We start from the raw sequence: 27,598 nt of genomic DNA, 5'->3' as shown, positions 1-27,598 counted from the left end.
GGGAATGGGATTTTGAAATCAGCTTTTCTAATGTACTCTGTCCAACCCCATTAAAACTTTGTCAAAGCCATAGCACACGCAATCTTCAGTTTTTTTAGCTCATGTGTTTTATACCATTTTATGCTTGATTTACATGAAAAAGCAATTCACTGGGGCATTTTTTATTTGTTAACTGCATTATGCTACCAGTTTGCATCCGTATAGTTACCAATGAAGCTGACATTCGACATATGAAGTTTGCTATTTTATGACAATCCAATAGTTACATTATAGGATGGACTAGATTGCATTGATATTCTAATAAATCAGAAAACAGAACCATGTTTTATTTATTTAATTAATTTTCAATTTGGTGATAATTATTGTTACATATCAGCTCCATGTTTATGTGTAGTTTAAAAATATTTGAGTTATGCTCTGTGAAAAGGGAGTTTAGCGCATGTGCCAAAAATGTGTCGTCCCAGATAAGCCTGTGCAGTCCACACAGGCTAATCAGGGACGACACTTTCCACCTAAACTGGATTTTTGCTAAGAAGAGACTTTCTTTAAACCAAAAATATCATAAAAGCAGAATGTGTCGTCCCTGATTAGCCTGTGCGAACGTCACTGGCTAATCTGGGACGACACTTTACACACATGCGTTAAACCCCTTGTTCACAGAGCACTGCTCATTTTAATATCAAATTATGCATCAAACAATTTGTGTATAGCCATTTTTGTTAAAATTATTAGAAGTCTTACACAGTTTAATAGGTTAACGTCATCATATTCCCTCCTTTATTCAATGATTGTATGACGTACATAATTCAACTGATTATTGAGCTGATTGATGGCCAGAGGAATACCTATGTTTAAACTGCATTTAGATAAGATGGATTTCTATGAACGAAAGATTGTTTTTCTTTTCATTAACTTTTGTTGTCAAAATATTTTATAAATATGTATTGAAGAATTCGTGTTCAACAAGTTGCTTTAATTGCCAAATCTATATGCCATAAAGATACTGACCATCAAGCTGCTGTCGAGAGTGCTTCCCTCCTGGACCACTGATACGGACATTTCCCGCGTGAAAACCATCGTGAACAGACTTCTCAACCTGCTAGGGAGCATACTGGTCTCCTGTACTGCAGACCCAACCCTTCTCTCCAACGGTAAACATCGGACCCACACTCTGTGTAAAGGGGGTTAAATGAATGTGGGTATTGTGTTGTCCCAGATTAGCCTGTGCAGTCTGCCAGTCGCCTGTGCGGACTGCACAGTTTAATCTGAGATGACACTTGAAGCACATTTGTTGAAGCCCTTTGTCACAGAGTGAGCTCATTTATAATTTGTCTCCTTTACTGCAAACCCAACCTGTTGGAATTCAACTATTTCTTTACAAATAGTTTTGAATTTTACTACACTCAAAAGTAAACACCTTTGATGAACATTGTAAGGGGAGTATAGTGTTTTCTTACCCTGAGATAAGCCTTACATTTTACCTCTGACAAGAAGATGGATAAGGACTTTGGGCTCAGTAGATGATAAGATATTCAATATGTATTTGATAGTCTTTTTTTCCATAAATTAAGCACCATTTTTTGATACCAATTTAAAATATGAAGTCAGTCTGTTTTCTTTGTGGAATTAAGGTGTAATAATGGAATTCTCCACCCATAAGTGATTAAGCCTTGAAATGATGGAAGGTGGAAACATTCTTTTAGTTTGTGATGATTGGTTGTAGATGAGTGTGGTTAAAAAATGTTTGAAGTTAACACCATTTACTTGGATTTATAATGCAGCTTTATCTCAATGATTCTGTTCTTGAAGTTTGTTTTCCAGCTTGAAAATAAGGTTTGAAAGTGTGTGATTTCATCAATAAAAATTAATAGAAATAAGTTACAAGTGTCACATCAGGTAACTCAACCCGTTAAAATCCTTTGCTAGATGATGACACACCGAGACGCCGGCAGAAAGCCCCAGTCTCACTGACTGCCTCCTACACCAGCACAATAGCAGAGGAACTGGTTCAGTTGCTACGGAAACTGCACACCCTGGAAACATGGAATATCTCCATCAATGAATATCTGGTCAAACACATGAAGACTGTGCCAAATATTCTGCTGGACCAGGTCACAGTGATTAAGGTGATCATAACATACTTCCTGCTTCATGGCTTAACTGAAAGGATACTTCAAGTTACTACATTTGTTTGCAAGTCATTTATTCATGATACTTAAGAAATTAATATTAGTTTGTGCAAAGAGCACTTTGGCCATAAACACAAAACTATGAAGGAAACTTTTTTTTTTAATATTCTAAGCCAATTTTATATTTGCAAATAAGTGAAAACATAAGTAACTTCAAATGAACCAACAACAGTTGGTGTTGCTTTTTGCACTTTAGGGAATTTACTAAAATCTTCATTTAGTAGTCTTGTCAATATGTACCCTGGTTCTGTATGTAAAACACCCACCGAAGCAATTGAACAAGTGTATTGCGTTCCATTCTTTTTGTGCAGAATTTAAGAAATATATTAACATATTCTCAAAATGACTGGATATTGCACATTTAAATGAGTGCATGGCATTTAATTCCTTTTGATCAGAAGTGAGGTATTGTCCTACTAACCTGTGCTCAAAATGACTGAATATCATTAACTTCCCTGTTTTCAGAATGACCCTAGCTATCAGATAGACGAGGGTTCTGTGCTGGCGATGATGGCCATCATTGGAGGGGTGGATGGTCGCCCGCGTTTAGGCGGCCATGTTATAGTTGAGGACCAGGGGGAGGGGATGATCTCCCGTATCACTCCTATGGGCAAGATACTGATACAGATGGAGGAGGGCATTGTGACTGTCAGCAAACTCAGCTCCCTCACTCCGGTAAAATTAACACATTACTATCAAATACGCATTTTGGCATTCAAGTAGTTTATGAAAAATGAAATGAAATTAAAGACCTTTCTTAATAGATTCAAGTTTTACAGACTTCATTTCAATTCCAAAGATACTGATGAGCAGCAAAAAGCATAAAACCTGAACAGACTTTGAGTTACTTGCAAGGTGTTCTGGTTTTATGCTGGTTGCATACAGCCATTTTCACTTTGCTTCTGACGGGGAAAGATTTTGCCACAAAAACCTAACTGCTCTTGTGTTATGATTTATGAATGTTCAATATGAGCACCTGTCTCGATTGGGCATCTAAAAGTGGCTTATTCTAGTATTCACTGTACGACATTACCATTCCATTGCACCTGAGTTTTTACTTCCCAAAATGAAAATTTGACATTTTTTAACAAATTTATCTTTACAATTTGCCAGAATTGCTTTGAAAATTGTAATTATTTAGTGTATATTGTGCAATATGGAGTCAGGTAAATTATCGTTTAAAGATCTTGTTGCCACAAGATTATATTTCCCGGCAAGGGTAACAAAATGTCTTGAGTTATACTTAAATAATTACGTCATATATGAATTGAACCAATTTTTTTTATTATATCATGACCTAGGCTCCAGGAGTGAAATAATGTAATGCTCAATTTTGTTTATTACACAGGTGTTATTACACTAGTTATATAACTGTGAAATGACGTCATTTTTTTGACGAAATGACGTCATTATTCCAGCGAATTTCTTCAGTTAAACTCTTTTACAATGTGAATAAACGGTAAAAAGAGCATAAAATAAAAAGAAAATTTGTTGGTCATGTTATAAATAGAATCTTAGATTCGTGGTCATTTTGTATTGAATTTATTAAACTCGTCATCTTAATAAAGATAAAAAAAAAAAAAAAGCCTCGTTTTTATCTTTATTTAGATGACTTGCTCCAAACGCTATTATATATTATCTGCCCCCTTAAATCATATTTGGATGTTAACCATAACACAACCTTAATTATTTCTATATGCAAAGAACACTCACAATTATGTAATGTTTAATATTTCCGCCACTCTTTTGAAAAACAGGTATTAATGCATGTGCATAAAGTCTTCACTGGCTAAACCGGGACAACACTTTCCTCTTAGATTGGATTTTTGTTTTCAACAGACTTCCTTTAAATGAAAAAATCATTATTTCAGCCGACTGTACAGGCTAGTCTGTGATGACCTTTTAGCCCATGCATTAGCCCGGTTTACCAGAGCACAGCTCATTTGTTGCTATGTAATCATGTCAGGTTCCTGGCCTGGAGTTTGATGTGGCCCACATGCCGCTGACAGGAGATGTGATCCGTATGTGGGGTACCATCCTGTCCCTAGCATGTCACAACTTCCGCCAGGAGAGAGACGGTAGGGACTCGGACAGAGCTCCCCTGGCTGCAAGCACCACCACCATGGACTCTGAAGGTATGCACGTTCTTGTCTTTTTTGCCCAGTTTGGGCATAAACATAGTTTGCAGTACTTTTCTTCGCTGTTTTTCAAAGAAGTGGTCAAAACTCTGCATTTTCCTGGCCAGTCTGTGGACATGTTTGAAGCAGGTTTTATCAGTAATTTTATGATTAATGTCATAAAACGTTGATTTCATATGAGAGAAAAGAATGCTGGAAACATCAAATCAAACATGAACTTTATCAATGTTTCAGATTGCAGGTCCATTTAACTGCTGTTAAAAAAATTAAACTTTTCAGTTGGAAGTATTTTTTTCTAAAATGTATTAAAGCTTATTCCCACTTTGCAACAGATAATGAAGATATAAACAATTAATTCTATAGTAGAAACATTAGCTCAACCCTTGGTTTCCCGTTACAGTTCACAAGGTGGACATGCTGGAGCTTGGCAAGCAGCAGGTGAAGCTGGGCCTCCTGCGGTCCTCGCGAGTCCTTCTAAAGCACCAGCACATCCTGCGTAAGATTGTCTCCCAGAGCCTCATTCCTGAGGTGGCCAATCGTGAGGCAGAGGCCCGAACAGAGGAGGAGCCTGTACCAGAGAGCCCGGGACTCATTCTGCAGCAGATCCTGGTGTCTGCCACCCAGGCCTCGCCTCTCAAGGCAATCTTCACTAGAGAGGAAATGGAGGTGAGCAAACTTCTTCATGGAAGACATGGAGTTGAATTTCTGCTGAGTCACGCCTAGTTTAGTCTGTATTGTGTTAATTAAATATGAATACCCACACAATTAATGTCTACCATCACAGTCTGAGGGGAGGGTGAGGATATTGTGCTTTACCATATTGTCCTTTCTAAGGCAATCCTTACTATGGAGGAAATGGAGGTGAATCATTACATTGTATGTCACTTCAAAGTCACACCTACTTTGGTCTGTATTGTGTTCATTACTTTGATGGCCATACAATGCATGTTTACCCACTCATTCAGAGGAAAGGGTGTGGATTTAAGTGCTTGTTCAAATAGTCCTTTCCATTTGTATAGTTTGTTGCACATACCTTACACAGAATAACTTCTTGTGATGAAACTTAATTAATATTTCAATCAAGCTAAACGTTTTGTGACAAAAGGTGAAGGCTTATTTGTCTAATGGGGATATGCCTTATTCGAAGTTACATGAATCAAAACATTAAAAGGTCGCCTACCGACTGGGAGGTCACGGGTTTGATCCCCACTGTGGAAGCGTTCTTTAGATCTTCCCCATTGATACCAAGTACTGGTTCTAGAGAGTGTTTCAAATAAGCCTTTTATGCAATCGAGCTAAAATAGATAGGTTTAAACTAATCAATGCATGTTCTAATCAAGGCTGCCTGTTTGTCAGTGTATTAATATTGCATGATATTGTGACAAAATGTTAAGGCTTCTTTGTCTTATCGGCATATGTCGAAAAGGAAGTTAAATTGATCAATACATGATGAAACCCAGGCTGCCTGTCTGTCCGTGAGCCAATACCTGACAGCGGCCAGGGACCTGTATGGAGAGGAGGAGGAGATTGAAGAATCTGACACCGAGATGGAACCCCCCATCCTCGTGCTACATTCTGACACATCCTCAGAGCCAGTTGTCATGGAGACCAACCAGCCTGCGCAGGTCCCCACAGTGCTGGGAAAACCGAGGATGAAAAAGACTCGTCAAGAGATTCTGCCCCCTCTGCCAGAGGTCATGCGTATCATGGAAATGGGGTTCCAGAGGAGACAAGTGGAATATGCCATCAAAGCCCTGGGTAAGTGATAGCTGGTAGTGATTGTTCTAATCGACTTTCCATAAGGATTAAGCAATCACTGTGAATACATGACATTTAAACTACCTTGACCATATTCTGAATTTCTGGTTCCACCAAATAACATTTCACAAGTCAGACCAGGAAGAGTATTATTGTCCCCTACCCGTGAAACCGGAGGGGACTTATGGTTTGCACTCCATCTGTCTGTCAGTCTGTCTGTCAGTCAGTCCGTCACAATTTTCTAGATCCTGCGATAAGTTCTTCGTATTTTTTCATGAAACTTGAAACATGGATAGATGGCAATATGGAGATTATGCATCATTTTGTTCCTACGTCAAAAATTCTGGTTGCTAGGGCAACAAATATATATAAAAATAATATTTTTTTACTGACAATGGTGGAGTTTCACCAGTAGGGGACCATATTGCTTGGCAATCTCTTGTTATTTCTGCTCTTTATCAGACCCTTACTGCTTAGTCTTACTAAAGTGCATATGAATGTATTCAGGCCACTCCGGCGGTGCTACTGACATGCCTGCGGCCAACACTGTGGTCAACTGGCTTCTAGAGCACATAGAGTCCCTGCCTATGGATCAGTCCTCGGACTCTCAGAGTGACTCGTCTGTGGACTACGACACAGATACGGACTCCACATCCGAGTTTGAGGAGTTGGACACTTCTGGAGAGGTCAGGGGTTGTTGTATGAAAGAGGTTTTGCTAATATAGTGTTTGTGGCCTCTTAGTCTGCTTAAGGTGTAACCGGAGTGGAATATATAGAGTTATCTCTGATCTGTCCTTCTGTCCGTCCCACTCTGGATCCTGCGATAACTCAAAAGTTCTGTAGCTAGCTTGATGAAACTTGGTATGTTGATGGAAGCCATATTAGAAATAAGTCAATTATTTGACTTTTGTTGTCAGACAAAAAATGTGGTTTCTATGGTTACAGAAATAATGGAAAACTGAAATCTGGAGTCTATAATGATAACTCAAAAATTACTCAAGCAATGTTGATATAGTATGGGGAATATGCAATATGGTATCTGGATAGTGGGTCAAATGGGGTATATACACGTTATTTCAGTTTGTGTGTGTGTGTGTGTTTTATTTGTTTGCTATGATTACAGATGCTATGGTTACAGAAATAATTGTTAATTAAAATCTAGATCCTAAAATACCTAAAAAAGTATGCAATGTAGTGTAATGAAAATTGTTTTCAGAGGGGCAATCACATGAAATTCAAGATGACGATGTCCATGCCCAGACAAGTAGTTTTGCGGTTTTATCCCTTAAATTCCTTGTGTTTGATTTTTAAATGCTGATAATTTTCCAGCTATATCAGTTAGAAAGTGATCAGCATTTATTTCGTACAAATATTCTTATTATACCTGGACTTTAGTCGATAGATTTATCTTCGTGGGAGAGCTGTAATTTTGTGATCCGGCTAAGAAATTTTGTAGAATTATAGAAAACTAAAATCTGCTTTCTGCCATAACTTAAATATACTAAATTAATGTCAATTAAAGTAATGGAGATTCAATCATTTAACTATATAGAAAAATGTGATTGCCCAGAAAGAAAGGCAAACTTTAAAGTCTTGTGTTAAACCAATGACATGATTTCAATATAACACACGCCTTCTTGTTTTGCATTAAAGTTTTAATGTCATAAATACTGACCTGTTATCGTATGCTTATACTTTCCAAGGGGAAATAACTCATCCGGAATTTTAACTCGGAATCCGCCACCTCAATACCGTAATACAGGCCAGGTTAAACATAGTGCAATGCAACTTAGCCAAAAATCGGTAACCAACCCTCAATATTCTTTCCGGATCAACCAGGTGTATACGTGTCTTTTACGGCTCTGAATTAAAATATTGTTTTTCACTTGGTTGATTGGGTTTTGAATAGATAAATTGTGTTATTTATCTTTTTATTTCTCATTCGGATTAATTTGTGTGGATTTAATGGATTTTGTTTCATTTGTAAAAGGTAAGCCATGCTTGTTTTTATCGAACAATGGTTTATTTCTACCATGCTGGGTGTTTTAAGGCGCGAACGACCACGTGCAAAACGTGCTCTTCTAATACATTGCTAGAACGTGCAAAGCATGTTCTTCTAATGTGTTACGAGATCGTGCAAAGCGTGTTCTTCTATTGACAGATTGTTTATCATTTGCCATTGTGTGCAATAATGATTTTAACGTTCCGTATGACAATCTAATTGATCGTCATTTTATTTTTCATCTGTTTTGAATTAAACTTTTGTTTAATTTATGATCTACGGCAGTATTATTATAATTTTCATTATGGTCAAATAATGATTTTATGTGCCGTATGATAATCTGGTCTGTGACCAGTTTATGGTTGAATATGCTTTGCTCTTGTTTTTCATATATTCGACTACATGATGGTCGCAGAAACAAGAGTGGATTAATACCCGGTGACTTCGCAGATCATGGATGATAGTTGCAGTATCAGTCACCGGGTATCGGGCACGATCGAGACCGTACTATGCTAAGTCTCTTAGACAGTCGGTCAACATCAGAACATATGGCGACACCCGTCAGCCGGTCTTTGCCCGATGGCATTGGTCAAGGACATCGACCAATGCCGGACCATTTGGCATCCGCCATACGGTCATTATCCGGTGACAACACTGGTCATGATATGACCGGTACGTCACCGGGGACGTTGATCACGGACCATTGATCGACGTCTGACCGGCCGGTCCGGTCACCGGTCATGTCACCGGTCCGGTCATTGATCTCCGGTCCGGTCACCGGTCATGTCATCAGTCCGGTCCGGTCACCGGTCCGGTCCGGTCACCGGTCCAGTCATTGATCACCGGTCCGGTCACCGGTCCGGTCCGGTCACCGGTCATGTCACCAGTCCGGTCACCGGTCCGGTCACCGGTCCGGTCCTGTCGCCGGTCCGGTTCGGTCACCGGTCCGGTCATTGATCACCGGTCCGGTCCGGTCACCAGTCATGTCACCGGTCCGGTCACCGGTCATGTCACCGGACCGGTCACCGGTCATGTCACCGGTCCGGTCATGTCAACGGTCCGGTCCGGTCACCGGTCCGGTCATTGATCACCGCTCCGGTCACAGGTCAACAGTCATCAGTTAGGCCTGCCACCGATAACACCAGTCACCGGTCAAGAAGAAGAACTCGGTCTTCTTCATTGAATTATTCTCCTATTCTTCGTTGAATACATCGTCTTCATCAAGGATTAGACATCGGACACGCTCTTCTTCGTCGAGCAGTTCTCATCGTCGCGGCTCTCGTAAGCGATCACGTCGTCACTCACGGAGACGTTATTATAGAAGATCTCGGTCTCATCGCAGCCGATCCACATCTCGGCCGATCCAGATCTCGCCATCGCAGGAAACGAGGACGTCGTCAACCTTCACGTAGACATCAGCGGACTGCATTGAGCACCACTGGATATTTATCGAACATACCTCTCCTTCATTGAGCAGTTCTCGGCGTTGATACGCTCGTAAGCGATCATGTCAATGCTCACGGAGACAATATTGTAGAAGACAATATTTCCAGCGTAGCCGAACAATATTTCGGCATCGAAGTTATATGGATGTCGCCACTTCTCACGTAGGCGTTAATGAACCTACTGGTCATATCGACGTTCTCCATTTTTATTCCTTTAGGAATATCATGTCTCCATTCCACGTGTGATGGTTCTTCTTATGGCATCCACACATGTTGCAGTCACCGAGCCGTAGTTGTATACGAACACTAGTTCGTTTAACATTCAGGCTTCGGGATAAGCTGTTCTTTTCTCCACTACGACTACAAGGACACTTATGCCTATTAATACTGATAATCTACCGTTGTTTTCCGGTTAACATTATCAGATGACTTCGTGGATGGTCATTCTTCTGCACCAGATATTTCCATTCTGACGCAGTTATATTATACCGGTCCCGATCACCGGACATCGGTCACCATTCATCGGTCATATCACCGATCACTGATCACCGGTCAGAATAAGTGATGTCTCATCGCCATCGGATTGGATTTTTTGGCATGATCTTCTTTTCCGAGCAGTGCTTGACATTGATAACAGACCATATGGATTCCACCATTTTTCGGTCTTTAACTGGTAACGTCACCGGTCATATTATGACTGGTCCGTTCACCGGGCTACAGTTACCTTTCATTGACCGGTCCGGTTCGGTCACCACTTACCAATTACCGGTATTCCACTGTGTTTTCATCGGTCAATTTTTAGTATCACGGGTATCGTCTACATTACATAGTTGTATACCCCTGGCTATGATTGTATTGAATACTATATTTTATGGATTCATCAATATACATGACTTTTTGTGTTTTTCAATACTGATGTTCTACTGGCGACGGTTACCAAATCATGCTATATCTGTTATTTGTACTTCTATCTCAACCGGCTACATGCAGACTACTGGTCTTGCAGATAGATCGGCTGAAGTGGGCTCGGAGACTAGCATTGAGGTCGAACATTACTATTTGACCTCTATTAATTTATGTTCGAGACCCGAAGGATGAATTGTTTTAACCGGCTTTACCTGTCGGCTACAGACTTTGCAGTCAGTGTCACGGAACAGTTGGGACACATTAATGACGCTAGCAGGATTAGCAAGACGACATTTGTATCGACTTCTGCTTTTCTATTGCTCCTACGGCAGTGCATATTTTCAAGCTACTGGAATCAACAAGAGTTCTGATACATAGGATTGCCTATCAGATTGACCGCATAGCGGCTACAGTCTTGTAGATGGCTTAGGACCTATTGAACTCAGATCTTAGATCCTAGGATCTGGAGGGACCTCATCTTAAAGTTATTCTTCTATTACACTTCTGGCCATAACAGGCAGTCTTCCTATAACTGGTCGTATTCCTTTGGGAATAGGTTAGAAGTCTTGAAGTAAATGGATTAATCAAGTCAGAATTTAAGACTTCCATGCATTCTACCGGCAAGCGTGGACCCGCTTAAGGTTACCCCTAGGGTTTTCACCTTTTTCTGCCATCACACCTCCGGTTCCGGAGGTACCACTATCAATCATATTTCGTACTTCGCAAATCGATGACTTCACGACCTGTATTATCCAGGATTTTAAAGGCGCCTGTTATTGGTTCAAGAAGAGGCTATATTCTGTAGATAGGTCATAAACTTATAAGTGTTAAACACTGTCCTATTCTACCAATTTTCAAGTGTGTTTGGAGTGGGAAAGTTCGGCTTGCCGTGGTTTCTTTGCCCACCCATCCTTGACAAATGGTTCCGGTCACCGGTCGGTATTTACCGGTCCGGTCACCGGTCCTTCTGCTGAGACGTTTTTTTCTTACGTCCGTTTCAGCTTTATTTTTAAGATTTTTGTATTAATCTCGGGATTATTTAATGACACAGATTTCCATCTTTTTGTCATTATTTACCACTATTCAGTGGTGTCTAGACTAGAAGATTATCTTGGCAAGAATATAGTTTATTCTACCACAACCTTCCTTACATCTTATACAGATGTGAGCAGATAAGGTTATGGACGATCACATAGAACAACGTATCTTGATTTTCTCAATTATGTGGTATCCTAACGAATATCACCTGCACATCTACATCTTGAAAAGCGAAAATTCTTTTTAGCTGTTTTTCATTTACAACACATTTTCACGATTCCTTTGTGATGGTTTCAACTATCACACATCGGTCGTGGTTTACTTACAGACACGGAGGTGATCATATTATCACTCCTTGTAACTGGAAATCAGAAACTTATTCGTTCTTTGCAAGAACAACAAATTTTCTCTATCGTCTTTCTCATACCAGTTCGTCTCAACGCCCTGTTGGACCTTTTGTCCTGCAGTTCTTTCTTTCGAATTATTTTTCCGTTGGGTTCAATAATGTAATTGCGCATGCGCGGCAGTGAAGTTGCAGACGAGTTGCATGGTGTACATAGTATATCAAAGAATGTTGTTTATCATCAAACGCTAGTTATTAGCGTTATGCGATCGTATATCGCAGTGTATACCGGTATGCTGAACAACGTCAACAATGCAGTTCACAGAAATCGATCCAGCAGGGTGTGCGATTGTTATACATTCGTCCATTGACATAAACTGGAATATCTTGCCTTCTTGGTGAGTTTTTGCAATAACTGAGTTTTTGCCATAATTTCATGAAATATACTTAATGAACCATGGGATTATGGTTCTACGACCTTTCAAGTCTCCTGTACAATTATTTTCAGGAAACTTCTTCACAGGTCAAATATCATATCTCACTGAGACATATTTTTACTGATCCAAACATGTGCCACTTCATGTCTGGCCATTAATAACTTTTAGTTATCTCTACAGAAGAACGTTTTTCTGTTAGAGTTTCAATCCTTGTTACTTGTGCAAGGATAATTCCATCAGAACTGTATAAAGGTTCTATGGAAATTCATTTTTTTACTGGGTAATTGAGAGCATAGTTATTACCTTAATCACTCTGCTAGATACATAGAGGTTTTTCTCATCTTTTTCTTGATGATAAGAAATTTGTTCTTTTCTTCATCAAAGGATAGAGATTATGCTTTCATATACCTTGTTTTGTGTAAGTCATCGCAACTCTGTGCTGTCTTACCTATTTTGGAACTGATCCAAACTATGGAATGTCAACACTATGTTTTTCGTTCCTTTACCTTCTTAAGCGGTTTTGACTTGTGTAACATGTTGGGATGCTTAATGAGCTCCCTATGAACCTTTTTCATCAGGCTTATTAACAGTTCCAATATAATTTTAAGACGGTTTTCCTTCTTATTATGGCTTTTACCATACGGAGAAGTGAAATTCATGCTTTTTCTGTTGAATACGACCAATTCCAGTTGGATCTATTGTCGTTTTCACTTTGTTGTGTCAGCCAGGATTCCTTGCTTAATATCAAGTCCTCTATATGGCTTCTACCTTCAAGTTTCCAAGTTTTCTTAAACTGGTAGTCATGAAGATGAGGATAAACTTCTTTGGGCAATCAGGGCTTTGAAGTTCTATCTCAGCAGTGTTAGTCAGAAGTCCATTCGAGGTTCTCAAAGACACTCTTCATTTCCCCAAAAAAGGGGGGGGAGATGTGTCTGCGGCTTCTATTTCTCGGGGTTAGACCTCGACTAAGGAAAGTTAATCTTATCCTATCTAAGGATTCATTCCTTTTTATGATCTGACCGCATGAATTAAGAGCTCTGTCTGTTTTGTGGGCATATATTAATCACACCCCACTTTTTGACGTGCTCTAAGCTGTTTACTGGAGGAATCCGACCACCTTGTCATCTTTTTATCTTCGTTTTCTGAAGTGCCAACAATACAATTTGTATACGTTTGGGCTTGTTGTGGTTTCACTAACGGTAGTGTCTTCTTTACGACATAGACATATTACTCTGTCCGAGAAGTCATAATTAATACCGTTTTAACGAAGATTACTTGATATCATTAGCTGATAACCCTGTTTATGGGTTCTACTGTGTTGGGAAAATATATACGAACCTTCCCACCGCAGCTGCAAAATCAGCATACGATAACAGGTCAGTATTTATGACATTAAAACAAATTTTTTAAATAAAATTCATTTTAATTATTAAATACTTACCTGTTATCGGTAAGTCCCACCTCCCACCCCGCTATTCGATTAATATTTTTGTATATATATTGAAAGAATATTGAGGGTTGGTTACCGATTTTTGGCTAGGTTGCATTGCACTATGTTTAACCTGGCCTGTATTACGGTATTGAGGTGGCGGATTCCCAGTTAAAATTCCGGATGAGTTATTTCCCCTTGGAAAGTATAAGCATACGATAACAGGTAAGTATTTAATAATTAAAATGAATTTTATTTAAAAAATTTGTTTTACAGTTAAATAAATTTACATTGTAAACAACAACATAAATGTTCGATTGATTTGTATTTGGTTCTCACAAAAGTTGTGTAAAGCTTCTACTGTTGAAATTTAATTAATATGCATGCATCTAAGTGATCAGTTAAGTTTAAAGACGCCATTTATCTAATATATCAATTTAAATTCGATTTCATTCAGCTTATTTCCACCCTACTTTCAAATGTTTATCATTGCAGATGCTTATGTCAATGATGGGCAGTGGAAGCACAGATGCTGTTGGCCCAGCCCAGATATTCAAGGGTCGTCATGATTTTGCAAGGGACGAGGACTATGCAATGTACGTGAGGGACAACATCCAGCTGGGCATGATGGTGCGGTGTTGTCATGGTTACGAGGAGGTTCACGAGGGAGACATTGGCAAAGTGGTCAAGGTAATTATAGTGAGTCTTGTTCTGGGAAAACTGGGCTTAATGCATTTGCTGTCCAACATTAGTCTGTGCAGTCCATACATTTGCTGTCCAACATTAGTCTGTGTAGTCCATACATTTGCTGTCCTACATTAGCCTGTGCAGTCCATGCATTTGCTGTCCAACATTAGCCTGTGCAGTCCATGCATTTGCTGTCCAACATAAGCCTGTGCAGTCCATGCATTTGCTGTCCAACATTAGCATGTGCAGTCCATGCATTTGCTGTCCAACATTAGCCTGTGCAGTCCATGCATTTGCTGTCCAACATTAGCCTGTGCAGTCCATGCATTTGCTGTCCAACATTAGTCTGTGCAGTCCATGCATTTGCTGTCCAACATTAGCCTGTGCAGTCCATGCATTTGCTGTCCAACATTAGTCTGTGCAGTCCATGCATTTGCTGTCCAACATTAGTCTGTACAGTCCATGCATGTGCTGTCCAACATTAGTCTGTGCGGTCCACAAAGGCTGATCAGGGAGGATACTTTCTGCATACACTGGATTTTTGCAAAGAAGAGACTTGTGTGAACGAAAAATTCCACAAAAGCTGGACTGCATAGATTCACATGCATTAAGCCCAGTTTTCCAAGAACAAGGCTCATAAACATGAATTTAGAAGGCTCCTAGTGTTTTGAAAAATAGGTTTTATTTAAAGTTTCAGAAGTGTTTTTTTCAACTTTTGAAATAGTTTCACAAATCGCTTATCCTTATCTGTTTTATTCATAGGCAAATTAATCTCAAACTGTTGTAAGCTTGTAAATTTATTTTGAATATGAAACATAGTACTCCTTTTGTTAACGAAAATTATTTGAGTTTTAAAATTAAATTTCATTTGAATTTTATTTTATGCCAGCATACATTAAGATTTCTCTAAAGAACATTATACAAACACTATTGTGTCTCTGTGTAGCTGGACCGAGATGGTCTACAGGACCTTAACATCCAGGCTGACTGGCAGGTGAAGGGAGGCACATACTGGGTCCGCTATGTGCATGTCCAGATACAGGGATTCCCTACCACAGGTAAGAAGCCACATGGGTACTTATAGTGATGTGTAACCATTACTAGGTCTGCTATGTGCATGTCCAGATACAGGGATTCCCTACCACTGGTGAGTAGCCATTTATAGTGATGTGTAACCAGTACTAGGTCCGCTATGTGCATGTCCAGATGTAGGGATTCCCTATCACAGGTGAGTAGCCACATCGGTACCTATAGTGATGTGTAACCAGTACTGGTTTCGCTTTTTTTGTGTGTACATGTTGACACAAGGGATTCCCTACCACTGGTGAGTAGCAATTTATAGTGATGTTTAACCAGTACTGTTTCCGCTATGTACATGTTGAGATACAGGGATTCCATATCACAGGTGAGTAGCCATTTATAGTGATGTGTTACCAGTGAAGGGGGATTTATAGATATTTGTAACCAGTGTTGGAATTAGGATAAATAAAGTTAGTGAGAGTGTTGCTGTGAAGTTTATGACATACCAATGGAAAGCTGTTTATATATGCAACAGGGATCATATTTTCCCGCAGCATCAATCTGTCCGAATTTAAATGGGGGAAAAAGTATCCAAAAATTTACATCCAAAATCCGATACTCTTTATAAACGTACAAGTTAAATTCCCTTTGGCATTTTTTTTTTTTAACGGAACATACGAGTTTTCTCAATTGATTTTATAATTGCTTGTTTTGTGTGCTGATTTCATCAGACATTTTTTATCTATCAATAAACAATATGTACAAAACAGGCATTAAGTCTCTTTAATCGTTTTGCGATTTTTACAGTTTGCAAATTAATTTACCACCCTAATTAATTTCGGACGCGTCTTTAATCCGCTGTTAACAAGTTTTTGATTCTTGGTCTGACGTGCAATAAACCGGTCCTGACCAGTTGATAGACTGCAGCGATTGGTTGATCACACCTAATCGAGATAATAATGTATTTAGGGTGTGTAAGCATGTGCGCTGTGTATGTAGCTCCCAATCAATTTAATGACAGGGATATTTTAGCAAACAGAATCAGACCCACTGTTTGGATTTTCAATCGGTCATTCAGGACCCCAATCAGTCTAGGACCGACAAAACCGGAAAAAAATATGATCCCTGATATGCAAGTACAGTAAGGTATTTCAAAGTGACAGGGAAAGACATAAGAAGTTGAAATCAGAACATTCAAAGTTATTATAACACGTGTATTGTTACAAAACTAACCTTCTTTGGTTCCAAATATATGTCCAATTTTACAATCAAAATAATAATAAAAGGGAAAGAAGAGGAAAAGCCTGTGTGAAAACATAATAAAAAAGAACGAAAAAAGGAAAAGTCTTAGCAAAAATGCCAACTATCTCTCTCCTCTTCAGTATCTAACATCAAGGTGGGAGACAAGGTTCGTGTGAAACCCAGTGTGGTGACCCCCACCTACAAGTGGGGCTCTGTGACCCACCGCAGCGTGGGCACGGTGTCCAGCATTCTGTCCAACGGGCGAGACATTATCGTGGAATTCCCCCAGCAAGCCCACTGGACTGGCATGGTGGAGGAGATGGAGCTGGTACCCAGCACACACTCTGGAGTCGGGTACCAGCACTTTGAAAACTTTGACAAAACATTTAACACTTATTACTCCGATAAGCATTTTGAAGCGTTTGTAGTCACTAAGAAAATCATATTGAACTGCATTCTGTGAAAAGGGGGTAAAATGCATATTCATGAAGTGTCAACAAATATGCTCATGTAATTAATTTTCTTCTACAAACATTACTATAACAGATAAATGTCATGTTAGACTTAAAATGCTTACATTGATTGAACATTGAAGCTTAAGAAGAACATTTAGTTTAAGAATTTGTTGGTGAAAAAACGGGCCTTGAAACTCAATTTTAATTAAAATGTCCATTACAAAGAACAGGTTTGTATTATGGATTGGCATTGAATATCTGTCCATCCATCTATCTGTCATAGGCTCAAAGATACAAACTTGTCTGAAAAATTATTTATGCTTCTCAGAGTATAATAATCAAATTGAATGGAATATTCATAAAATTGTGCACGGCGTACTTTTTTATCATCTTGCATTAAAAAATATATAACTTATGCCCCTTTTCTCAACATAGAATTTTGTATTGCTGGAATAAAGGGCACTTAAATCTTCATACTCCATCCAGGAGGTAAAACTGTTGGTTTGTTCACATACTGTAAGATTTAGGTGCAAACATCTTCCACATTTTTTAAATGATTACATTGAAATTTCAACTTTTCATCAGCTTGAAAAGTATATATGCAAAGCACTTTTTCTTTCCCAGTGATCCAAACATAACTGATTTGTGTTGCCTTTGAACACAGCCTATGAAAAAAGTTGTGGGGAAATAGTCACATTTGTAACAAAACTCTAGTTTTCTTTATGATTGTTTTATCTTACCTGTCCCCTGCCTGATGCTGCAGGTGTGACGGCTGTGAGATGCTGCCTATAGTGGGGGTACGCTACAAGTGCAGGGTATGCACGGACTACAACTTCTGTGAGAACTGCTTCAAAACCAAGAAGCACATCCATCAGTTCAACCGCATTGTGGAGCCAGGTCAGTGAAAGTATGGATGGGAAAGTTGAAGGCTTATTCAGTAAAAGAGTGGCCAGTTAAAATGAATGAATCTCCTTCTGGGAAAACTTGGTCAAATGCCTGTGTGTTAACTGTCGTCACTAATTATTGTGTGCAGTTCGCACTGGCTGATCAGGGGTAACAATTTCTATCTTAAGTGGATTTTCATTAAGAAAAGACATAGTTTATGACAAAAAATCCATAAAAGCGGAAAGATTCCTGGCTTATTTCTCATCCTAATACGGGATGCTTCTTTCATCTTATCTCATCTTCACTTGTGGTCCCTTCTTGGACATGGGACATAGGCCTCTGACCAGCATCCTTGTGGGTGAGGCTCTTCTGTCTGCACAGGCTAAACATGGGTTGGACATTAACTGCATTATGCAGCATATAAGCCCATGCCATGTATATGAAGCCTAATGCGTACATATTTCAGGCACCCCTGCCACCCCTGCTGGTAAGCCTGGCAAGCAGAAGAAGCGTCCGCTGTACCCTGCGAGTGGTGCCCTCCTGGAGGACTGGCAGATGTGCGTGAAGAACCTCACGGTCTCCTCCAGGGAGAACCAGGCACTGAAACTGCTCGAAGGAAATGCCGGGCACTGGCAGAGTGCTGGCTCTCAGGGCAAGGTAGGTTGAGCTTCTTCATGAAGGCCTTGTTCTGGGAAAACTGTGCTTAATGCATTTGCTTAAAGTAATTTTTAAGATTAGCCTGTGCAGTCCACACAAGCTTATCAGGGACATCACTTTCCATCTAAACTGGATTTTGCGTTGAGAAGATAAAATTAGTGGTGAGTCCATAGATTTTTTGAAAACAATGTGTATGTCTTCATTAAAAAGATGAAGTGAAAGAAAAGGCTTTGGAATCATGGACAAAATGTAAGTTTCAAACCCATTTCTCTTCCTTGCCAGGCAGTAGTGTTATTTTCGTCAAACTGGATTTAAATTTCCCCATTAAAGGAGAACACAATAAAAGTGCCATCATCTCTAAGGTTGGACTTTTTGTATTTTCTATATAATATTACTCAAAGAAGTTCCAGGCTCCATATTCAAATGTCAAAGTCACAATTTAATGTCAACTGTCACAATGTTGTTTTTTTTGCTCTATAACGTAATTCTGACTGAACATCAGATTATTATTCACCATGATCACATGATGTTTCAAATACAGCCTCATGCTCCTGGATGAGAGGTCAAGGTCAAAATGTTAGGTTATGGGTCATGAATAATATTTCCATTTATCTTTTACATGCCTTTTAAGATTATTATATAATTTAGGATCATAATTCCCCATGATCTGACTATGCGTAGTGTGCTTCTCCCAGGGTCCTCTGTGAAAGTTCAAGGTCACAATTCAAGGTCACAATTCAATGTCAAAATAGGCTTCTTCTGGTTTCTGCTCTTAAACTTTAATTGTGTCTTGTTCTGAGAAAACTCGGCTTAATGCTTGTGCATAAAGTGCTGTCCCAGATTAGCCTGTGCAGTCCGCACAGGCTTATCAGGGACGACACTTTCCGCTTTTATGGTATTTTTAGTTTGAAGGAAGTCCCTTCTTACCGAAAATCAAGTTTAAGCGGAAAGTGTCGTCCCTGATTAGCCTGTGCGGACTGCACAGGCTAATCTGGGACGGCACTTTACGCACATGCATTATGCCAAGTTTTGTCAGAACAAGACACAATTGTTTGAGGAGGTTCATATTACATAGGAGTATTTATATTATTATTAATATCCATTCCCAAGATACAAATTTCCTGTTTATTTATTTTTTTAATTTCATGGGTACAAATTTGTCACATAAATTGTTGCCTACAATTCCAACAGCACTGGATTCGACTAGAGATGATGCCAGACATCCTTGTAAATCGTCTGACGATGCGTGTGGAGCCATCAGACTCGAGCTACATGCCCTCCCTGGTTGTGGTGAGCGGCGGGGAGACGATACACGGACTGAAGGAGATTCGGACCATCAACATTGGCTCCTCTGACTCCGTCGTCACACTTCTACAGGAAATCCCTGATGTGAGTTTTATTATAAGTAACTTTTGTTTCTCTAGCCTTAATGTACAATGTGGTTTACAACAAAATACTCGAATATATTATTGTATATTTTTGGGGTGGGAAACAATTAGTTCCTGAGACTCCCTCTTCTACAGGATGGGATGTCTCAGGTTTGAGTGAGTTATGATTTCTAGTGGCCATTCCATACCTTGCCTTCAATTGAGCAAGAACAATCTCCACTCTTTCCCGATAACAGTGATTAGGTTTTTGATATCAGTTTACATTTGCTTTGTTGAGGAACACACAAAATGTATATGTAGTCAATTTATGAAATGAACTTTGAAAAAGCCTATTGAGGTAAAGTTTATCTGGAAAGATATTTTTGTGTGTCTCTTCACTATTATCCCTACTGGATACAAAACTGAGTATCTCATTTCACATAAAATTACTTTGCAGCTTAAATTTTTTCTAAAATATGGTTGTGCCTTAAACATTAAATGGAACTCAGAACCTCATACCACTATCTTTGTAATATTAAATAAATTCTTCCAGTACTACCACTTCATTGAGATTGCAATAAAGCAGTGTAGACAGAGCGGCATTGACTGTAAGATCCATGGCCTCTCATTGATTGGTCGGTTCCGCTCGGATGACGATAGTGCGGCCGGATTCATGTTCCTGGCCTCAGACCGTGAGGAAGAAGACAGCCAGAATGTGCCCACACCAATGGTCAAGGCCGCCAAGGGTGGTGCCAAGGATGTGCAGACTTATGTGTTCACCTGGGGCCTCAATGACAAAGACCAGCTGGGTGGACCTAAAGGCTCAAAGGTTTGTTTTTATTTCTTTTCTTTTTTATAAAAAAATGATTGGAAGACAGATTTTTGCACAACTTGATTCACTTGTAAAATATGCCTGTGTTATCATAAATTGCTGCAACATGTTAATAATATGTGATATTATTTTATAGAAATGGATGTTTATTTAAGAAAAGACCCATTTTTGAATGATGTGGTTCACGTGTTAGATCTGCCGGTGTCACCATACATTTGTGAAAAATGTTGTGTCATGATGGGGGTATTAACTGTTGATCGCTTATTCCAGATCAAGTTACCGATACTGAATGATACCCTATCCAGTCTAAAGTGTGTGCAGATTAATGGAGGATCCAAGTCCCTCTTCTGTGGTAAGCGAAAGCAACATTTGTGGTGTGGTCCATGTTGCAATCAATGGCATTTGCCATTTTGAATAGACTGAGGTGTTTATTGCCGTGCTTTGCCACACTTTAAACCAGGTTTACATAATACTACCAAAGGAAATCAGAAAAATGTTGTTGAATTAAATGCAGTAATAATGTGTGCAGCTTGGGTAATAATCACCGTGGCAACTTATATAAGAGTGATAGTCTTAGCAATCGTAATACTAATGAAATATGTTTATGCAACCAAACCTGACAATCATTTAATGTGATAAGGATTGCTCAGACATCCTTATATCACCATTAGGCATATTAACTTGTAATGATCTCTACAAACTGCAACAAGTGATAATTGTATTTTTGCTTAGCCATAATTTAGATCACAGTGACAACTATAAAAGACATTTAACTATATGACATTATATGTTCAATACAAGTTATACAGCATTGTTTTGCATTTAACCATCATTTTGCTTTTTGGTAGATATTGTGTCTATCTTGTGGAAGGGGAAGTCCCAGGATTGATCCCGACTAATGGAGCATAATTAAAAAATTTCCAAAGACACAATATAGTGCCTTTTTTCTTCATTTGGAGAAAAATCATAGCTTTACATGTTGGGTGTTAAACAAATTCAAGAAATTCTTTTTGGGAGAAAAAACTTTTAAAAAGGGGAATGGTCATATATTGGGCCTGGTTGAAGAAACAAGAAAGCTCTGCCAAGTACTGGTTGCACCTAGGCATCTGACTCAATAGTTTATCTGTAAGTCAAAGCCTTTGATGCTATCAAGCAAAATTAAGTGAGCCTCGCTTTGGAAAAACAGGGTTTAATGCATGTGGGTTAAGTGTCATCCCAGATCAGCCTGGCTAACTAGGGACAAGACTTCCTGCCTTAATTGGATTTTTGTTAAGGAGAGATTTCCTATAAAAGAAAAATTCCCAAAAAACGGAAAGTGTCATCCCTTATTAAACTTCTGCACAGGCTGGAATGACAATTTACGCCCAGGCCTGCAGCCAGTTGTCCCAGAGCAAGGTTTAAATACGTTGCACTTATGTTTGTTTACAGTGAGCCAGGATGGGAAGGTGTATGCTTGTGGTGAGGCGACCAATGGGAGACTGGGCCTGGGGGTCAGTACGGGTACAGTGTCTGTCCCCCGACAGCTAGTCTCACTCAGTCAGTATGTCATCAAGAAAGTGGCAGTGCACTCAGGTAAGTTGTGAGATTGTTGCTTATGTTAAAGGGATGTTGCTGTAGTTTAAAAAAATAAATAAATAAACAATTTAAAGTTTTAAAAAAAATAAGCGTATTGGTCACACTGCACCAGAGAGGGCTTAATTACTCCATAATTTCAAAATAACATGTAAAAATTGTTATACATTTCAATATTTGGCATCAAACAATTTTATTTGTTTTGTTTTTTATATAAACAACATAACATGAAGTGGAACAAGTTGATGTCAGTAGAATTTCAATGTACTATTGGAAATTAGGCTTAATGCATGAGGTGACTGATTATGTTTCCCTGGGCCACTGCTTTCAAAGTAAATTCATCAAAATGTTCAAAATGAATTTTAGGCAGACATCTTTTTTGACACACTTTAGAAATGAAATTTTCAAAAATATATGTTGCTCTTAATAACTGTTCAATAATTCTCAACTTATCACAATAGTTTATACAGTCACCTTCAAGACTTCACTGTGCATTTGTTGGAGATCCATTCCAAGTAATACTGTCAGTATACTTGTTGTGTGTACAGGGGGCAGACATGCCCTGGCCCTGACAGTGGATGGCAAGGTGTTCTCATGGGGAGAGGGAGACGATGGCAAGCTGGGGCACTCCAGTAGAACGTATGTCTCGTGGAATATAATGTGTATAATCATAGATTGGACATTCTGTTTGTCTAATCTTGTTTGTAAAAGAATTTGAAATAAAATATGCAAACATTTACCACTGAAATATGAACTCTTAATGGGTACACTCAATGCTAAAGTGACCTTCCCCTTGCACCTCTGTAATGTCAAGAATTCCAAATTATTAAATGTCAGTGTGATCCCTTGACTGGGGTATATCTCTGTTAGTTGTTAATGTAACATAATTTATAAATTACTCATCATAAATGTTTTTCCTTAAGTACATTTAAACTGCAATTTAATTTTAATAGCATTGAGTGTCATACATTTTATTTATCTGTTAAGGCCATGCAAAATTTACTGCAATATTAATTGTACAGGAGACTATGACAATAGTACATTAATAGCCCCTTTTGTAACCTAGACATGTTCTCTCCCACTAAGCATCTGTGACATGTTCTCTCCCACTTAGCAACTGTGATAAACCGAAGCTAATTGAAGCCCTGAAGAATAAACGTGTGAGGGACATTGCTTGTGGCAGCTCACACAGTGCGGCCATCACGTCCAATGGTGACCTGTACACGTGGGGACTTGGGGAGTATGGCAGACTGGGGCACGGGGATAACAACTCCCAGATCAAACCAAAACAGGTGAGTTGTGAAGGCTTGATTGGAATGTACTTGCAATGCAAGGTACAGGGGATTTGTGTAAATGCGTATGTTCACGTTGACTTGCAATGAACCGTTAACTAGCATGTGAATAAAGTGTCGTCCGAGATTAGCCTGTGTAGTAGACACAGGCTATTCAGGTACAACACTTTCTGCCTAGACTTGAAGTCAGTAATCATATCCGCCTCTCGTTTCCAGGTGACAGAGTTGGCAGGTCAGCGGGTGATCCAGGTAGCATGTGGTAGCAGGGACGCCCAGACACTGGCCCTCACTGACGATGGTGTTGTGTACTCATGGGGGGACGGAGACTTTGGCAAACTGGGGCGGGGCGGCAGTGAGGGATGTAATGTACCCAGAGAGGTGAGTTCCCTGACATGCAGATGTGTCCTTTTGAAGGATTTAAGTGTTTAAAGTGTTAATGACGCTCAAGGAATAATAAACGTGGTGTTTACAGAGTTAAGAATAAAATATTGATAATTATTTTTCTGGATGAAGACTTTCATGTAATTATTTGTTTTCACATTTACCTGTTATAAGCATATAAGCATGGATTATGGTTTGAAAGAGATAGGAAGGTTACTGCAAAAAGCCTGTATTCAACAACCGAATTGAAGAATGAAGTCTAAAAATAAAGAATATTCTCAAAACTTCATTGTATTTAAACTAATTCAAAGTCAAGTCTATTATGGCAGTTATAATTATAATAATTGTCCCCTACCGGTGAAACCAGAGGGGACTTATGGTTTGCACTCCGTCTGTCTGTCTGTCCGTCAGTCTGTCTGTCAGTCCGTCTCACTTTTCTGGATCCTGCGATAATTTTTAAAGTTTTTAATATTTTTTCATGAAACTTGAAACATGGATAGATGGCAATATGGAGATTATGCACGTCATTTCATTTTGTTCCTACGTCAAAAATTCTGGTTGCTATGGCAACAAATATAACAAAAATATTTTATTTTTTTACTGACAATGGTGGAGTTTCACCGGTAGGGGACCATATTGCTTGGCAATCTCTTGTTATATATCATAAATATTATAATTATGATAATTATATAATTCTTGATTTACAAAAATATGTTGATGATGTAAGCGCCATTATTAGCCTTAATATATCTAAATGCTGAGGGCTTTTTAATGAGTCTAATACAATCCTTTATTCTCAATTCTTAGAATTTGTTTGTGGGTCCATGTTTAATGTGAAGTTCCATTTTAGGTGGACAGACTGCGTGGCCAAGGTGTGGTACAGATAGAGTGTGGAGCCCAGTTCTCTCTGGCTAGAACACTCGTTGGACAGGTGTGGACTTGGTGAGTAGTACGGAAGGCCCTGAGGTATTAATTACTGTCATACATATGGGCCATGCTCTTCAAAAAAAGGTTTAATGCATGTGCGTAAAGTGTCATCCCAGATAAGCCTGTGCAGTCGACACAGGCTTATTAGGCATTCTTAAAGCCTAAACTAGATTTTTGCTAAGAAAAGACTTTCTCGAAACGAAAAGTATCATAAAAGCGGAAAGTGTCATCCCTGATTAGCCTTTGCAGACTGCACAGGCTAATCTGGGATGACACTTTACGCACATGCATTAAACCCCCTTATCACAAAGCACATCACATATGCATATTGAGATTGATCATGAAAGTGTAGTCCGTTGTCATCATTTCTACATCAGAGTCAAGGGTCATCACTCTGGGATGATTTACCATAATTGATTGATTGTAGTTGATTGTAAACTTGGTTGAGATAATTTAGAATGCCAGACATTATTGAGAATAATTTGCTAGTGTTGCACTTAGGATTGATAATAATACCCTGCAGTTAATGGTTATTACAACAATGAAATTTATTAATTTAAATGCCAGCATTTTCATAAAGACCTATAATGGGCATAATTGTTAACAACCACTGTTCTTAGCTCTTGAATTAGTTTATTATCCCCCGCCATAGGCGGAGGGATATTGTTTTGGCGTTGTCCGTCCTTCCATCCGATCGGCACTTTTGTGTCCGGAGCCATATCTTGGAAGTGCTTTGGCTGATTTCATTGAAACTTGGTATGAGTATATATATATATATATATATATATATATATATATATATATATATATATATATATATATATATATATATATATATATATATATATATATATGGATAAGAGGATGATGCACGCCAAATGGCATTGTAAGCCATCGGATAATAACGGGAGTTATGGCCCATTTGAAAAAATGCTTTTTTGTGTGTCCGGAGCCATATCTTGGAAGTGCTTTGACAGATTTCATCAAACTTGGTATGAGTATATATATGGATAAGAGGATGATGCACGTTGGTGTTGTCCATCAGTCCAGAAAACTTTTGTGTCCAGAAGTATAATGGCGGGGGATATTCATTCAATGAATTTTCTTGTTCATGATTCTGTTTCTCAATTAAAAACAAACTAAATGTGATGCCTCTCTTCATGTTCAGAGCTTATTTCAAGTTTCATTAGGTTAATAGCTCAGTGTTTACAATTAAAAAAATTATTTAATTAATTAAGGAGTTAATGTTTTGCAGGGGCAAAGGTGACTATTTCCGGCTGGGTAATGGTACGGATGCCCATGTACGTCGCCCCACTCTGGTTGATGGGCTGGTGGGTAAGAAGATCATCCATGTAGCTGTGGGAGCACTGCACTGCCTCGCAGTCACAGAGACAGGCCAGGTGGGTGAAATCATTTGACACCAGGATTGGATTGTTTCAATACATTTGAGCTCTGTGAAATGGGGTTTTAATGATTGTGTTTTCGCATAGGCTAATCAGGGACGACACTTTCCACATTTGCTTGATTTTTGCTAAGCAGAGACCTAAAAGAAAAAATATCATAAAGCGTAATATAATCAAAGCCAAAATCTGCACAACTATTTATACATGTTTCACAGATCAAGGTTACCCAGCCCTTTTAATAGGCGAACTTTGGAACAAGTTTGCACCCTTGTTTATAAATAACAACTAGCATACCTATTAGAAGATTTTGCTAATTTATTAAAAAAAATTATGTTAAACATAATTTTGTGTTTTGACAAACAACCATTATCTTGTGAGTCATGTATAAGTCTGTGTGCTAGATTGTGTTCCTTGACAAACATACTTTTTATTGCCTATCATAATTGAAAATTATTCAAAGGAATAAGACAACAATTAAATGACCTGCCTCATGTGAAATGGGTCTAATGACATAATCCCTCTCTTGTCAGAAGCGCCCCTGTCATCTATAAATTCAGGCAAGTTTGAGTGATCTCATAAGCTTACAGTGTAGCTCCCTTCCAGAGTGTGCAGGCTGGTCTGGAGCTACACTGGCCAAATATGGCATAAGACCCATTTTCTCATTACGCGTGTTATATTGCTCTCCAGGTGTACGCCTGGGGTGACAATGACCATGGCCAGCAAGGTAATGGTACAACGACAGTCAACCGCAAACCTGCCCTCGTTCATGGCCTGGAAGGTCACAAGATCACCAAGGTCGCATGCGGCTCTTCCCACTCCATTGCCTGGGCAACCACTGACCTTTCTGCACCTATAACCCATGAACCAGTACTCTTTTCATCGTCAAGGGACCCACTTGGAGCTTCAGACCTGGGTAGGGCTTTAAACTTGAAGGTCAAGGTTACAGTGTATTTTTTAACAGGAAATGGCAATTTTTAAGAACTCTTTGATCATTCAAAGTGGTTTAGTTGTTTCATGGGAAGAAATGATGCATTTTTATTTTGAGGTAAAGTGTCAAAGTCATATTAGCTTGTATCAATATTTTGAGACCGCTTTGACATACAATTATACATATTGGTGTAGCGGTTACTTATGTAAGACGCCTATAAAATTGAGGTCAAAGGTCAAGGTCAGGAGCTTATATCATGATATTT

General features: G+C 39.0%; 1 protein-coding gene across 1 annotated transcript in view; it reads left to right on the top strand.

Annotated features, from left to right (window-relative positions):
• The window catches only part of LOC127876902 (E3 ubiquitin-protein ligase HERC2-like), a 140,151-nt gene that overhangs the window by 42,320 nt on the left and 70,233 nt on the right, over positions 1 to 27,598 (top strand). Inside the window, exons 20-41 of the mRNA XM_052422408.1 lie at positions 1,001 to 1,151; positions 1,927 to 2,126; positions 2,655 to 2,864; positions 4,156 to 4,324; positions 4,728 to 4,993; positions 5,788 to 6,085; positions 6,593 to 6,771; positions 14,181 to 14,375; positions 15,319 to 15,430; positions 16,775 to 16,988; positions 17,853 to 17,986; positions 18,441 to 18,631; positions 19,823 to 20,020; positions 20,552 to 20,827; positions 21,101 to 21,182; positions 22,259 to 22,402; positions 22,951 to 23,041; positions 23,517 to 23,694; positions 23,911 to 24,072; positions 24,926 to 25,017; positions 26,258 to 26,402; positions 27,093 to 27,318. Coding sequence (XP_052278368.1) covers positions 1,001 to 1,151; positions 1,927 to 2,126; positions 2,655 to 2,864; positions 4,156 to 4,324; positions 4,728 to 4,993; positions 5,788 to 6,085; positions 6,593 to 6,771; positions 14,181 to 14,375; positions 15,319 to 15,430; positions 16,775 to 16,988; positions 17,853 to 17,986; positions 18,441 to 18,631; positions 19,823 to 20,020; positions 20,552 to 20,827; positions 21,101 to 21,182; positions 22,259 to 22,402; positions 22,951 to 23,041; positions 23,517 to 23,694; positions 23,911 to 24,072; positions 24,926 to 25,017; positions 26,258 to 26,402; positions 27,093 to 27,318 — 3,913 coding nt within the window. The remainder of the gene's footprint in view (positions 1 to 1,000; positions 1,152 to 1,926; positions 2,127 to 2,654; positions 2,865 to 4,155; positions 4,325 to 4,727; positions 4,994 to 5,787; positions 6,086 to 6,592; positions 6,772 to 14,180; positions 14,376 to 15,318; positions 15,431 to 16,774; positions 16,989 to 17,852; positions 17,987 to 18,440; positions 18,632 to 19,822; positions 20,021 to 20,551; positions 20,828 to 21,100; positions 21,183 to 22,258; positions 22,403 to 22,950; positions 23,042 to 23,516; positions 23,695 to 23,910; positions 24,073 to 24,925; positions 25,018 to 26,257; positions 26,403 to 27,092; positions 27,319 to 27,598) is intronic.

Source organism: Dreissena polymorpha, chromosome 4 (genome assembly GCF_020536995.1).
Source record: "Dreissena polymorpha isolate Duluth1 chromosome 4, UMN_Dpol_1.0, whole genome shotgun sequence".
In the NCBI taxonomy this organism is placed as follows: Eukaryota; Metazoa; Mollusca; class Bivalvia; order Myida; family Dreissenidae; genus Dreissena; species Dreissena polymorpha.
The sequence above is the reverse complement of the archived record's forward strand: the minus strand, read 5'-3'. Positions and strand labels throughout refer to the sequence as shown.